At 42.3% G+C, this 14,085-nt stretch overlaps 1 protein-coding gene across 1 annotated transcript; it reads right to left on the bottom strand.

The window, feature by feature from the left end:
* Positions 1–1,569: 1,569 nt before the first annotated feature.
* LOC147448681 (uncharacterized) lies at positions 1,570–10,357 on the bottom strand. The gene is made up of 3 exons (XM_086521436.1): positions 8,795–10,357; positions 1,894–1,998; positions 1,570–1,779 (listed from the first exon to the last, which is right to left on the bottom strand). Exons 1-3 carry the CDS (start codon positions 10,355–10,357, stop codon positions 1,570–1,572), a joined length of 1,878 nt encoding a protein of 625 aa, XP_086377562.1.
* Positions 10,358–14,085: the final 3,728 nt, after the last annotated feature.

Here is a 14,085-nt window from a genome sequence, read left to right as displayed (position 1 = left end):
TACAGACACCAACACAATTTGTAGAGCTATTCTCACTGCAAAGAAACTCAATGCCTTCCAAATTCTTTCCAATGAACCTGATTGTCCATGGTAAAGTGAGTTGCAAATTAAAAAATCCATTGTTTTGTGCAATGATCCATTGCACATATCCCTTGGTGATTTTTAAAAGTGGTTGTTTCTCCTTTGCTTTTGGTAGCTCAATATTAAGCCTACAACTTGTGAAGAGGGATTTATAAATCTCACCTGTAATGTTATAATACGACTTACACTCTTCCCATGAGGTAACTGCTACCGACGGATCTAAATATTTAAACACCATCAACATTTGAGCCACAATAACCTTGGTCTGCTTTAAGTTCATGGTAGGTGTAGAGAGGTTGAGTATGCCTACTTGATGTGGGTGCCTCAGTAAGCATACATTCTCTTCTATCAACTTCTCTTGTAGTAACTTGATGTCACTATCTTCTAGACATTTTAGGCATATGAAGATTGCTATGCATGGCTGTTTCCCATGAGCAACTGATGCCTGATACTTCTCCAAGATGTTTTACCCATTGGGTCGTAGATTTCATCATCATAGATGACCATGTGTCCTTCTCTACTGGCAAATGATTGATGGTTGAACCTGATGTTTGCCACATATACGAAGGCCTTCAAAATAAACAAAAAAGAAAATAACTTTATTTCAAGATGTATCTATAAAGAAAATGGTCATAGGAAAGTGAAACTTACATTACAATGTGTTCGCATCACATTAATGAAATGAACTCCTACCTTGGGTTTTGTTGGTTTAGAGTAGGCAATCAAGTGACCATGACCATGATTTAAGACCTCCACATAAGGTTGGTGCTTCAATGCTATTATTCTCTCCATGTTCTTCATCTTGGATATTTGAACAACAGCCTTTTTGGGAGCATCCACCACTTGTAGAACTCTTTCCTGAAAGCATACTAGTGTTCTTGTTGCGCAAAAAATCTCTAGCTGCTATGATGGAATGTTGGCCACAGAGAATCAAATAGTGATATGTAACTAGCTTGTCTCCATGCACTTCAACTTTTTAGAGAGGCATTTTTGTAATTGGATTATATGGCATCAGGTCTACGGGAGTGGAGACTAGTTTAGAGTGCCCTGCAAACTGCTTCAAAAGGTATTTCACATACATATATGACAAGGGTATGCATTTGTAGTCTTTGGGTGCAAGGTTGCATTGGTCAACAGGGATCAATTGGGTAAATTGCACTCCAAATTTAAAATAGCGTGCAATTCCAACATATCCATCTAGCCTAGTCTTAGAAGTGTTTTCAACTTCTTTATCATAGATCTTTTTCTTTTGGTTGTACAATTGAGTTCATCACAACTAAGGAGGTTGAGTCCATGACCACTACCACAAGGGGTTTCAATTGTGAGGGCTACAAGTACACTGGAATGTCCTGCTTATTGAGTCTCTAAATGTATAATTGGAAGATCTTCTTGGGCCACATATGTACTGTTTTCTCCGAGTGAGGGATTCTCACTCTCCTTAAGAGTTTTAGCTTGACCTACTTTACCTATATTGTCATTCTTCCGCTTCTAATTCTTCTCCGTGCTACTCAATTTATCCAAGTACTGAGTGACTTTCTTAAATCCCTTAATATATATGTCTATGAAGTTCTCACTTGGAGAGTCCTCTGTAAGATGTACCCACCCTGCTTTTGACATTGACAATGCATCACAATCAAACTTCACCAAGCCTTGAGCAAAGGCCACACGCTCCAACAAGTAGGAATCACTATTGAGTAGCTTTACCATAAGACATGGAGACAAATCAAGATCTGAACAATATTTCTTTAGGTCATTAGCAACCCCACGGTCTTTCAAGGGTGATTTCTCTTTATCTTGAAATAATCAATGGACCCTCTCATCACTTTCACCATCTGGTAAGTGAAAATATAGATACCATGAACTTGGTGTAGAGCCTCTTGCATCAGCTGACTTTGACATTCTCTTAGGTGCCATTTTCTATAAAATAAACAACATATATTTTATCAAGCTGGATATTAATACACCCATATAGACCTAGGGCCATAGAGTCTCTTGTATGTTACCGAGGAACCCTATGGCTCTAGGTCCAAAGGGTGCCAAACAAATGGTTCTATAAGTGCATCTAGAATTCCTATGGCCCTAGGATCATAGGATCTCTTATGAAACTAGAGGAACCTTGTGGACATAGGGTACCAAATTACTAGCCCTTGAATGGCTTAAATGCCCCTCTAGAGTCTCTACACTGGCACCCTATGGCCCTAGGTCCATAAGGTGCCCTCTAATTGTCTCAAATTCCTATATTGATGGTGCCCATGTAGGTGTCCTTGAGTAGCCTAAATTCCCTTTAGAGCTTCTTCATTATCACCCTATGACCCTACGGCCATAGGGTGTACTCTAATCTATTAAGACTTTATATATACATGGTTGCTATATAGGTGCCATTGAGTGGCATAAATGTCCCTAAAGAGATTCTACATCTGCATAGTGTAGACTGCCTTACTTTCTCTAGCCATGCCCAATCCCCGTACACCTCATTCTAAAGGTGCACAAAGATCAAGACCACCGGGTTATAATCTTGTCTTTACTAGTCAATGCCTATATTCACGGTTGCGGCATATTTTCACACCCATGTCTACATGACAATGTATGTAATGCACAAAACCCCATTGCCTTCTAGTTTATTTCTAAACTATGAACTCTAACGTAAGCCTAGACTTACTAGAATTTCAAAAGCTGCATCCTAGCTTGGTTATATAGTATTACCCATACTCGGAATATATTATAGGCTTTCCTCTATTTCAAAAAAGATCATATGGCCCTAGGGGCATAGGGCTTCCACGGTGCACTATACAGTGCCAAGTTAGTATGATGTGAGATCCTATGGACTTAGGGCCATAAGGTGCCAATGTATAAGTTCAAGAGCCATAGGTTGTTTTCCTCTATTCAAGTGAGAGATCCTATGGACCTAGGGCCACAAGATGCCAATGCATAAGCTCAAGGGCGATAGGTTTCTCTCTATTGCAACTAGAGATCCTATGGTCCTAGGGACAAAGGGCTACTCTAGTGCATATATTGGTTCCATTAAATCGCTCAAATGCTCTTTGAGAGATTCTACATTGACCCCTAGACCATCCTCTAGCTTTAAGGCCATAGGTTCTTGTAATAAAATTGGCCTATTAACTTGAGAGTACTTTTGAGGAATTACTTTGTGAGCATAGCGGGTGAACATAATTGATAGTAGAAACATTAACATAGCATTTGGTTAACTTGGCATGAACAATACTTTTGCAAGAGAGAGAATTTAGAGAGCATGACAACAATTGAGGACTAGATTTATGTGGAGCCGGTCCCCCCTCCAATAGACATTTGTATTATGATTTCTCCCATTAAGAGAGACTTGTTACAATGCAATCTTTGTGTTCCTTGTGACCTAGGTGATGCAATGAACATGGAAAACTCCATGAATCACAATCATAACGTAAACTTTGAAGAAAGCTTTAACTATCCCAAGACCTCAAACACCTTCGAAGGTGGAGAGAGCTAGCAGGGAATGAGGGTTGGGAAGAGTAAGAAGAAACATTTCATAAGAGAAATAAGCACTTTAAGCTTGGACTGGGTTCTCACCTCAAGTACAACCCTAGCATCTCAAGCATGTCAAGAACCTCAAGCATTTTAATCATCAAGAACCTCAAGCATCTAAGGAATCTCAGCCATCAAGAACCTCAAGCACCTTAAGCATGGGCCGGGTTCCCACCTCAAGCACCTCAAGCTTGGGCCGGGTTTCCACTGGGTTTCCACTACAAGCTCAACCCTAGCTTACTTAAGGTCAAAAGACTTTTACACTAAATATTGGAGGTCTTCAATGAAGCTAACCCTAAGGTATTATGCCCCCTTGGTTAGCCTTGCTCTTTGATAGTCCATCTCTCATTTGGGCCCCTTTACCATTTGCCTCGAGTTTAGATAGATCTATATCTTAACCCTTGTTCCCGTTATTCTCCCACATTAAATGATCAGTTTAATATGAGAAAATAATTTGGGTTTAGATTTTATGACATTACCTCTCTCTTGAAATAATAGTGGTCCTCAACTATGAGGTAGAAGAGATAAAGCCTTAGTCATTAGTCAATATTACTTAGCGGGTAGAGGATCCCTTTTTATCCTATGACATCTTTCCAAGATGGATGACTAATCTATTTGGTGCTAGGGAGACATAGCTTCCGCGCAAGCATGTCTGCTCTTTAGTTCATTTGATTCTCCAAAGTAGAGTGACAAATTCTACTTGGTGTTTGATAGACTTTGTCATCACAAACATGATAAGCATGCATACTATTTAAATTTGTGCACAATTAAAAAGAGAACTAGTCTTACAAGACAAAAACATGGGTCATTTAGAAGAAATTTGTACATTTGCTTACTCTAATGTAGTATTGTAAGCATTGACAAGGTTCATACTATCCTTAAGCTGTATTCCTTGCATCCATCTAGCATCTTCAAAAGGGATAGTTTTTGAAATTAATAAGATACCGTTGGATAATTTTACCATGTCGTAGTACTTTGTTTTCATGATGAAGGATAGCTTAGGGTTGTAGCACCTCTTCTTGGTCTTCAACTTCGGGAGGGTCTTCAATAATTGGTTCATTTGGTGGCTCTCCTTTGTAGGACTTAAGTAGGTTTACATGAAAGGAATTGTGTATGATCCAATGGTTGGGCAACTTGAGTTGGTAAGCTGTCTCATTGATGAGCTTCAGGATTTGGAAAGGACCATAGTATCTTTTTGCTAGCTTAGCATAATACTTTTGATGGCCCATAGGATTTTTTCCCGTCGTTTGCCTTAATCGAGCCTTAGGAAACTTAAGTAAGACCCAATAATTTTCTTTACACGTTAAGGCCCTTTTGTGCTTGTCAGTAGCAACTTTTTGCCTTTGTTGAGAGATGGATATAGCCTCCATAATCTTTTGAAAAGATTCTTGTAGGTCACATCTATACTCATCGGCAAGGAAAATCTTCCCATGTACTTTGAGTAACAAGGGACTTTTAGGTCTTCCCTCAATGATCTCAAAAGGTGCTTTTCTTGTAGAAGTATGTAGTAATATTGTAGGCATACACTACAAGAGGTATGTACTTTTCCCATTGTGAGCGTTGATCTACTTTGGTAACAAAAGTTTTGAGTAGATCGAGTATCGTAAGATTAGCTATCTCACTTTGACCATCCGTTTGTGGATGATAGGCTAAAGAGAAATTCAATTTTGTTCCTAGATTTTCAAAGAGACCTTTCCAGAAATTACTGGTCATTCTAGGATCTCTATTTGACACGATGGATGTTGGTAATCCATGGTGTTTGAAAATCTGTCATATGAAAGAGTTGCCATTTGATGTGCCTTAATAGTCTTTTTGACTGCAATAAAGTGTTCTTGCTTGCTAAACCTGTCGCCTATTTCCATATTCCCGTATTCACATGGATAGACTTGGGTAATCCAAAGATGAAGTCCATGGATATACTCTCCGAGGGTGAATTTGGGATAGGCAATGGCTGGAGTAATCCAGATTGCTTCCCTCTATCATATTTGGTCTTTTGGCATACTACACATTTTGAAACATACTCTTGTATGTCCACTTTCATGGTAGGCCAATAGAAATACGTCTCTACTCCTCAAAGAGTAGGTTGAATACCTCTATGCCCCACATAGGGAGGAGCATGGGATTCATACATAATTTAATCATGAAGGGAATGGGTAACACATAGACTATTGCCGTGGAGAAGATAACCATCCTACAAGGTGAATGGTTCCTCTTTCTTCCCCAAAGCAAGGGTTGACATTATTTCTCTAAAGTCAGGGTTAGTAGCATACTCATCTATCATAGAGGATAGATCATTGTGAATAGCTATATACACCACATTAACTTTTGGTTGTTGTGAAAGTGCATCGACTACTTGATTGTGCTTACCAGCACTATGAGAAATATGGAAATTAAATTGTGAAAGAAAATTTGCCCACCTCATTTGTTTGTCGAAAAGCATGGTTTGCGTCATGAAATACTTGAGACTTTGCTGGTCGGTTTGTAGGATAAATGGAGTACCCAATAGGTAGTGCTTCCACTTGTCTGGGGCATGTAGAAAAAATAAAAGCTCTTTCTCATAAATGCCTAAGACTCATTCATCTGTATTGAGCCTTCGGCTCTCATATGCTATGGAATGCCCTTCTTGAAGCAAAACTGCTCCAAGGAAACCACCACAAGCATCACATTTCAAACCTCAAATGGCTTTGAGAGATCCGAAAGAATGAGGAGTGGCTGGGAGGTAAGCTTCTCCTTGAGCTTATCAAAAGCATTTTGCTCCTTAGCAGTCCGTACATACTTAACATTCTTCTTAGTTAAGTCATGTAGTGATCCTGCTATTTGAGAGAATTCTGCTATGAAGCATCTATAGTATGCACACATACCAAGAAAGCTTCTTAGCTCATGTCAATTCCTTGGATTAGGCCATGCTTTTATTACCTCTAACTTTGATGGATCCATATGGACACCATCTTGAGAGATAATATGACCTAAGTATTGAATCTCTTGAAGGAAAAATTCACTTTTCTTTTGGTTGAGAAAAAGTTTGCTCTTCCTCAATGCTTGAAAAATCACTTGGAGATATTTCTTATGTTCCTCCAAAGACTTGGAGTAGATGATGATATCATCAAACAAAACTCTAGTGAATTTGCGATAAGGTCTAAAAAGTTTCTCCATTAGACGATTAAATGGAGCTGGTGCATTAGTCAAGCCAAAAGGCATGACTAGATATTCATAAAGACCAAACATTGTGCGAAACGCAGTCTTTAGGATATCTTCATCCACTATCTTTATTTGATGATAGCCACTTTTAAGGTTAATCTCACTAAAGTAGGTAGATGCTTGTAGCTTATCAAACAGATCTTCTACCCGAGGCACATGAAGTCTGTTTCTGATAGTGATATGGTTTAGAGCTTGATAGTCTACACACATACGATGTGTACCATCTTTATTTTGCACTAAACGGAGTGGAGAACAAAAGGGAGAGGAACTAGGCCTCACCATCCCTTATTCTAACAATTCCTATACTTGCCTCGCAATCTCCTCTTTTTGAGCTTGAGAGAATCAATAAGGAGGCTTGTTAGGCAGTGAGCTCCCTAGAAGGAGCTCAATGCAAAGGTCATCATCCCTTCATTTTGGAGGTAAGTCCATAGGGATATCATCCATTAACACATCTTGGAATCCTTTTAGAAAATTAGACATGTCTAACTCTTCTTGATTCCTACCATTTACATTTGATGAAACATTAGGATCTTTTAGAGACTCTTTGACAAAAATTATATACTCATAATCTGAGCTCTTCATTGACTTATCAAAAGCAGGAGGATTTACAAGTGGAATAGTGAGACCACGCTCACTAGCATCTATATACATGTTCTTTCCCCTGTAGGTGAAGTAAATTCTCCTTTCAGGGAACTTCATATTGGCAGGCATGCAATCAAACCATGGTGCCCCTAGGATAGAGTCCTCAGGTTGGAGAGGAGAGATGAAAAAGTCTTCTTTGCTGACATAGATTTGGACATGAAGCCTCAACTTTCGAATCAAAGGAGTAACGGAGGCTTGATGTCCCTTGAAAGCTGTGTCAGCCATTACCATATCTCCCATCTCAAAGCTTGAATGCCCAACTTGGTGGCCAGCTCCATTGATATGAAGCTGTGAGTAGAGCGAGGGTCAAACAAGATGAAGGCATCATGCTCTCTTACTTTTTCCCAAGCATAGGAAAGTGATGATCCTTTGCAATGAACATCCTCTTTTGGAGCTTTGATGGTGTAAGCCCTAGGAGTCTCATTGCGAGCATTCTTTTTGGGACAAGAACGATAGCCATATCCTTGCTCCCCACACTTGAAACACTTATGGTCCTTGCGAAAAGCGTCAAGCTCTTTAGGAGAGAGTTTTTTTTTTGCCTTTGTAAACTCTTTTCTCCTTGGACCGATTGTTGTTGTTGTTGGTGTTGGAAGTTCCTTGCGAAGAATTTTGAGCATTGGTGTTTTCCCTTTGCATCATTTTTATCTTTTTTTTCCATAGGCTTGACACTCCTCTAGCCCCTTGATGGAAATTTATGCATGAAGAAACCATGGTGTGATGGATTACTTCATTATAGAACCAATCCGTTGAGAGTTGATGTATTTGGCCATCTCTTTAGGTAATCCCGCACATAACTACTGCCTTTTCTCGACAAAGTCTATCTTTTGAAAGACAGTAGCCTTGAGATGTAAATCCCAAAACTTGTCTACATACTTATGGATAGACTCATGAGAGAGAAGCTTCAAGATACTACCATTCAATAAGAACTTTGTCCTTGTCCTTGTCCTTTGCATTGATTGCAAGGAATTGCTTCATGATGGAAACTCGTAGAGTTTTCCATGTCTTTGGGGTTTTCGCCGTTGCCACGAAGGCTAGACCACCATTGAAGAGCTGATTTTTGGAAGTGCATAGCTACATGGCATAGCTTGGAGGACTCTGCAAAGACCTCGTCTCCAAAGGCCGCATCAAATTGTTGGATGAAGGCCAACACTTTGTTGGTAGCACCAAAGGTGGCATCATAGGTGAGAAAAGAGATACTCTTTCCTCCTTCCTTGAACTGCCATAGCTTTCATCGAAAGAGGAGGAAGGTGAAGAAGAAGGAGAAGCCACTCAATGTGCGACTCTGTGAGGTCTCTTGCTGCACAACGCTAGAAGTCTCGTGGACGAGAGCGACAGGTGGTGTAGGCTCCCTAACAATGCTCTGAGTGGTCTCTAGTCTCGGGGGTGCTGGAGCTATCTGTCGTGGAACACTCCTGAGAGGCTCTCGTGTAGGCTCAAGCATAGGTGTGTCCTGAGCGGCTCTCTCTCGTGCGGTCACTCGCTCGTCAAGATAGGCGTCATCCTCATAGGGCCTCTCCCAAGGTGGTAAAATACGTCGCAACAAAGGAGGCCTAGGTGGTGATATCGCAACTGGTGTGACTGGAGGACTCGGAGCTCTCGGTAACCGTGGAGCTAGCATGGCCGTCGTGGGTAAACATAAGTCATGATGCCTAAGTCGAAGGGAGTAGGGTAGACCTATAGTCAAAATGTACACTGCGTGGCCGGTATCCCTATAAACTCGCTCACGTGGATCCCCTATCAAATGTGCAAGAAAGTGTGCTGAAGGATCTCTGGATCCACCAATCGACAAGCGTCTGTACCTACGACCGAGCTCGTCTAGATAGGTCATGGTTTGCTCAACTCTGTGAAGCTCCACTAGCCTAGGATGTGTCTGCGTGTCTAGGCGATCATCTGGGTGTGCTCGCTCAATATCATCGAAGTCAAGGGTCTCAATCGAGCGATACTGCTCTCCAAGCTCATCAATAAGGACTGCTCTATCGGCTTGTGTGTAGACTCTCACAATTTGCCTAGGTAAAGACAGTGGTCGCTGTGGGTCTGCCATCCGCACATATAAGTGGTCATGTAAATCAACATAGAAGGCAACACCACGCTGGTACTGGCCTATGATACATAGAATCTGACCCTCTATCTGTATCGTGCTACCTGCGGTCTCTCTAGCCTCAAGTGGTGCCTGAAGCGTAGTGGTCAGTGGTCTAGGGACACTCATATCTACACTGTGTAGTCTACCGTGCCCGAACTCTGGTGCTCTCAACGGTGGTGTTGGGGTCATCGTCGCCTCTCTCGTATGGTCTCTAATATGTGTCACTAGAGGCAGGGATGGGTCTCTAGATGGTGCAAGGTGTCGAGGTGGAGACTCCCTAAAATATGTCGCTCGCGGGCTCTTGCTCTCAGTCTCACTATGAGTGGTACGCAAAGTACTAGCACTCGCCGAGGTGTGCATCGCTCTAGACTCGTGGTAGCTTGAAACGCCTGGCAGCAAATCAGGTCTAGGTGACAAGAACCCTGGCGGTGGTCTCCTGAGTGTCCTGGGTGGTGGCACTATGTCTAGAGGAGGTGAGGGACTCCTACTCGAAGCAGGGCGCTGGGTCGGTCGAGGATCATATGGCAACCCACAAGTCAAAAAGTAAAACTCAGTGCCTGCGGTGCTCTCGTAGCATCTGTCTCTAGGCTCGCCAACTAGTGTCACAACATCTCTGGATAGGCGTCGACTGGATGCACGACACTCTAACTGATATCGACGTTGAGCACTATCAGTATAGATCACTCGGTGACCTACCCGCTGTAATATAACCTGCTCAGGGTGGTCGAATGCCTCAAAGCAGTCGTCTGCGTGTACTAGCTCTATCTCCTCTCGCCTAATCGAATAGTCGACCACGTAAGTGGCACAAAAATCATCTCTAAATGTGCCATCCAGCATGTCGCTGAGACGGACTCGCACTATCTGGAATGTCTGTGTGGGGCCAAGGGAGGCAGGACACTGGACAAAAAAGTATCCCTGTGTGTCTGTGTAGGTGGGTCGGCCTCTGTGCTCGTCTATTAGCGTGAGCAATATATACTCGCAGCACTGGCTCGTCATGGCCATCATGTATGCGCAAAGTGCACTCTCGATGTGTGCACGGTCTCTAGTCGGGCTCCTATGTCTAATCTCGGGCAATCGGGTCAATGGGGTGTGCGGTGCGGAATGTGCGGGGTGATGCGCGTGAACGTGTGTGTGCAAAGCGAATGTACAATGTGGCGCACGTGAATGCGCGTGTGTGTCGACTGTCGAATGCGGATACGTATGTGTCCGCGTGCGAGTGGTCGTGTGTGCGTATGAATGCACATATACAAGTGAAGGCGAGTGCAAGTGAATATGTGGACAAATGGGTATAAAGTCTCTCTCTCTCTCGTCGATGTGAGCAAAAAGCTCCTATCTCTCTCTCGCTGCGTGGGCGTGCATCCTATCTCCCTCTCATTGCGTGATGCGAGAACTTGCTCTTTTTTTCTCTCTCGATTCTTTTTTTTTTTCTCGTGAGAAAGCCTTTAGGCCACAAACCCTTCACTTTTGCAACTTAAGAAAAAAAAGCATCTATCTCTCTTTTGAATTGAAAGTGACCCATGGAGGGTTTGTCTTTTTACTCTTATTGAAATTGAAATAAGAGGGAGCACTATGCACAAATTAAAAGGTGGAGGGTTTGTCTCTTTACTCTTATTTGAAATAAGAAGGGGCACTATGCACAAATTAAAATTAAAAGGAGGAGGGTTTGTCTTTTTACTCTTATTGAAATTGAAATAAGAGGGGGGCACTATCCACAAATTAAAAGGTGGAGGGTTTGTCTTTTTACTCTTATTGAAATAAGAGGGGGCACTATGCACAAATTAAAAGGAGGAGGGGGTTTCTTTTACATGCCATTGAAGTAAGGGGTGCTACACAAATTGAGTGGGGGAACAAAGTGAAAGAGGGAACAACTGACAAGGGGGGGTACAATATTAAAAAGGGAGGGGGGGGACAAAGTGGAAGAGAGGACAACTGACAAGGGGGGGTACAATATTAAAAAAAGGGAGGGACAAAGTGGAAGAGAGGACAACTAACAAGGGGGGGTACAATATTAAAAAAAAGGGGGGGGACAAAGTGGAAGAGAGGGGAGGAGGACTGACAAGGGGGGGAAGGTACAATTTAAAAATGGGGAGGGGGGACAAAGTGGAAGAGAGGGGAGGAATTAAGGAGGGGGGCAACTCCTTGGGAGAGCGGGGTGTGGGTGTGTGTATGTGTGTGTGTTTTTTTTTTCCAAAATATCCCAAAAAGAAAAAAAAATTGCTTAAGAGCGTAACAAATAGTTGAAAAATACGAAATTTAGCCCGAAAAATATGGGAAAGTCCTGGGCTCGTGAAGAATACGTCGACGGATTCGGCTACCCAATTTTGCTTAAATTTTCATCAATTTTTGATCAATTAATTGATTTTTTTGGCATTCAAGAGGTAAAAAATTGCCTAAAAATACCAAAACATCACCAAAAAATTTCTGAAAATTAAGCAACCCCTTAAGCTCATTTAGACACACATTCTCACCAAGAATCACCCGCTAATTCATCATACATACCAAATGGTAGCAAAAGGCGAGATTCTTGGAGCCTTTTTTTTGCGTTTTTTGAGCGTTTTTGGCCCGAATCGACCCAAATCAAATCCGAATGAAGTGCAACTTTTCAAATCACTTTGATACCATATCGGAAACACAAATGTAGAACCAAAATGCATAAACAATCTAAACAACTCAATATAGCATCAAAAGCATACTTTCCAAATGACGATTTCAGAGAAAACGCTAAGTGCTCGACTACTTGAATGCACAAACCAAATAAGCGTTTTTGCAAGCACAAATGCAATTTCCCGAATGTCCAATTGCACAAATTAAATGCTCAATGCTTATACCAACAAACGGATGACCAAATCACACAAATCCGGCATCAAAAAATTGACATTCAAACGGATTTCAGAGAGCACACAAAGCACTAAATCCCAAACACCAAACCACCAATGCACACAAGGGACATGCTTACCTTAAACTTAATTATTTATTGTGATTATCTTCAATTTCTTAAGATTGTAAATGCACTTGGATTGTTTAGTAAGTATAATTTCTCATCATTCAATACAAATCTTCTTGATGATTGTAAATTACCACATGATTAGTATAATTAAGGATCTAATTATGATAAATCGAAGAATAATAATCAATAATAGCGACTCTTGCGATTGCTCTTGTATATTAAGAAGAAAAAGATTTGCATGGTCGTAATTGCATTGATTTGCAAGATGTACAACACCTAAAAGCATAAGCAGAAGAAGGAACGAGAATATGAGCATCTTACAAAGCTATCCCAAATGACCTCAAATACTCCCTACATGTGTCGTTGTCTGGTCGAACCCACTCTGTGGAAGCCACCTCCAAAAAAAAATTCTTTTATATCTCCATTGCCCGTCGTTTGCATGGGGACGACACTTTTTTTTCCCCTGCATGGATCCGCCATGTCTCACGACGCACTCCCATAGGGGACTTGTTCTCGACTGCCTCCACTTTCGTGGATTGCACATGAACCACAGTCGCCCTCCTCACCATGCATGGTCCGCCCACTCATGAACTCTAGAGTGGAGTGCTGTCGACGACATTAACTGCGACCGACGGCAAGAGCCAATGTTCATGAGGCACACACAACAACCCCCAAACCTGGCGCGCATGTAGATGTGCTAATTGCACGTCGCTTGGCCACATATTTGCCAGCCAACAATACACACATGTGCGCTGACTTGATCGGCTGCTAACCTCACTCGCACGCCAACTGCCAAATAGACGTCCCCCAAATCTCCTACCGCCATGCAACTCACCAACACTCCCCAACTGTGACCAACAATTTCCTTACTTTGCATGACTTTGCTCCTCCGGATCAGACCCTTAATCAGACACCTTAGATCAACGCGGCCATTCACTAACACATGTTTGCGTCTGGTTGTGTTGAATGGTTGCATACGTAGTATTAAGGCCGTCACCCCAAGGGTGCATGCGCCATCTTCCACTCGTCGTGAGGCTCGCACTGAACCCCAGCTCCAGCCCACACACTCCAGTAAACTTTGCGGCGCAATTCTTTTAACTACTCACGACCACACCAGTTTTTCTTTTTTATTATTATCCCACTCAATGGCCATTGTCAACTAGCAACTATACAACACATAACATCACCACTACATTGCAGGAGAGGAAGGCGAAAAGAGAGAGTGCTGGGGGCTTGGTTCATTTTGGGGCAAACTACATCATACAGCTGATTGCCATGCTCGTGTGCACTACCGAACCTCCCTTTTGAGCACATGAACCATCCATCCCTCCCTCCGTGTCATGGTTCTCAATCAACTCCTGATGAGCAAGCTTCACGACAGCAACCTTCGGATACTGTCTCGCTCTCTCCCAACTCTCTCTCTCTCTCTCTCTCTCTCTCTCTCTCTCTCTCTCTCTCTCTCTCTCTCTCTCTCTCTCTCTCTCTGCAACCTGCATGTGCGGTACTCACCTACATGCCTCTCTCTCTCTCTCTCTCTCTCTCTCTCTCTCTCTCTCTCTCTCTCTCTCTCTCTCTCTCTCTCTCTCTCTCTCTCTCTCTCTCTCTCTCTCTCTCTCTC

This window comes from Adiantum capillus-veneris, chromosome 10 (genome assembly GCF_014529385.1).
Source record: "Adiantum capillus-veneris isolate H3 chromosome 10, ASM1452938v2, whole genome shotgun sequence".
Taxonomy (NCBI): Eukaryota; Viridiplantae; Streptophyta; class Polypodiopsida; order Polypodiales; family Pteridaceae; genus Adiantum; species Adiantum capillus-veneris.
Note: the sequence above shows the minus strand (reverse complement) of the source record. Positions and strands in the feature narration are given on the sequence as shown.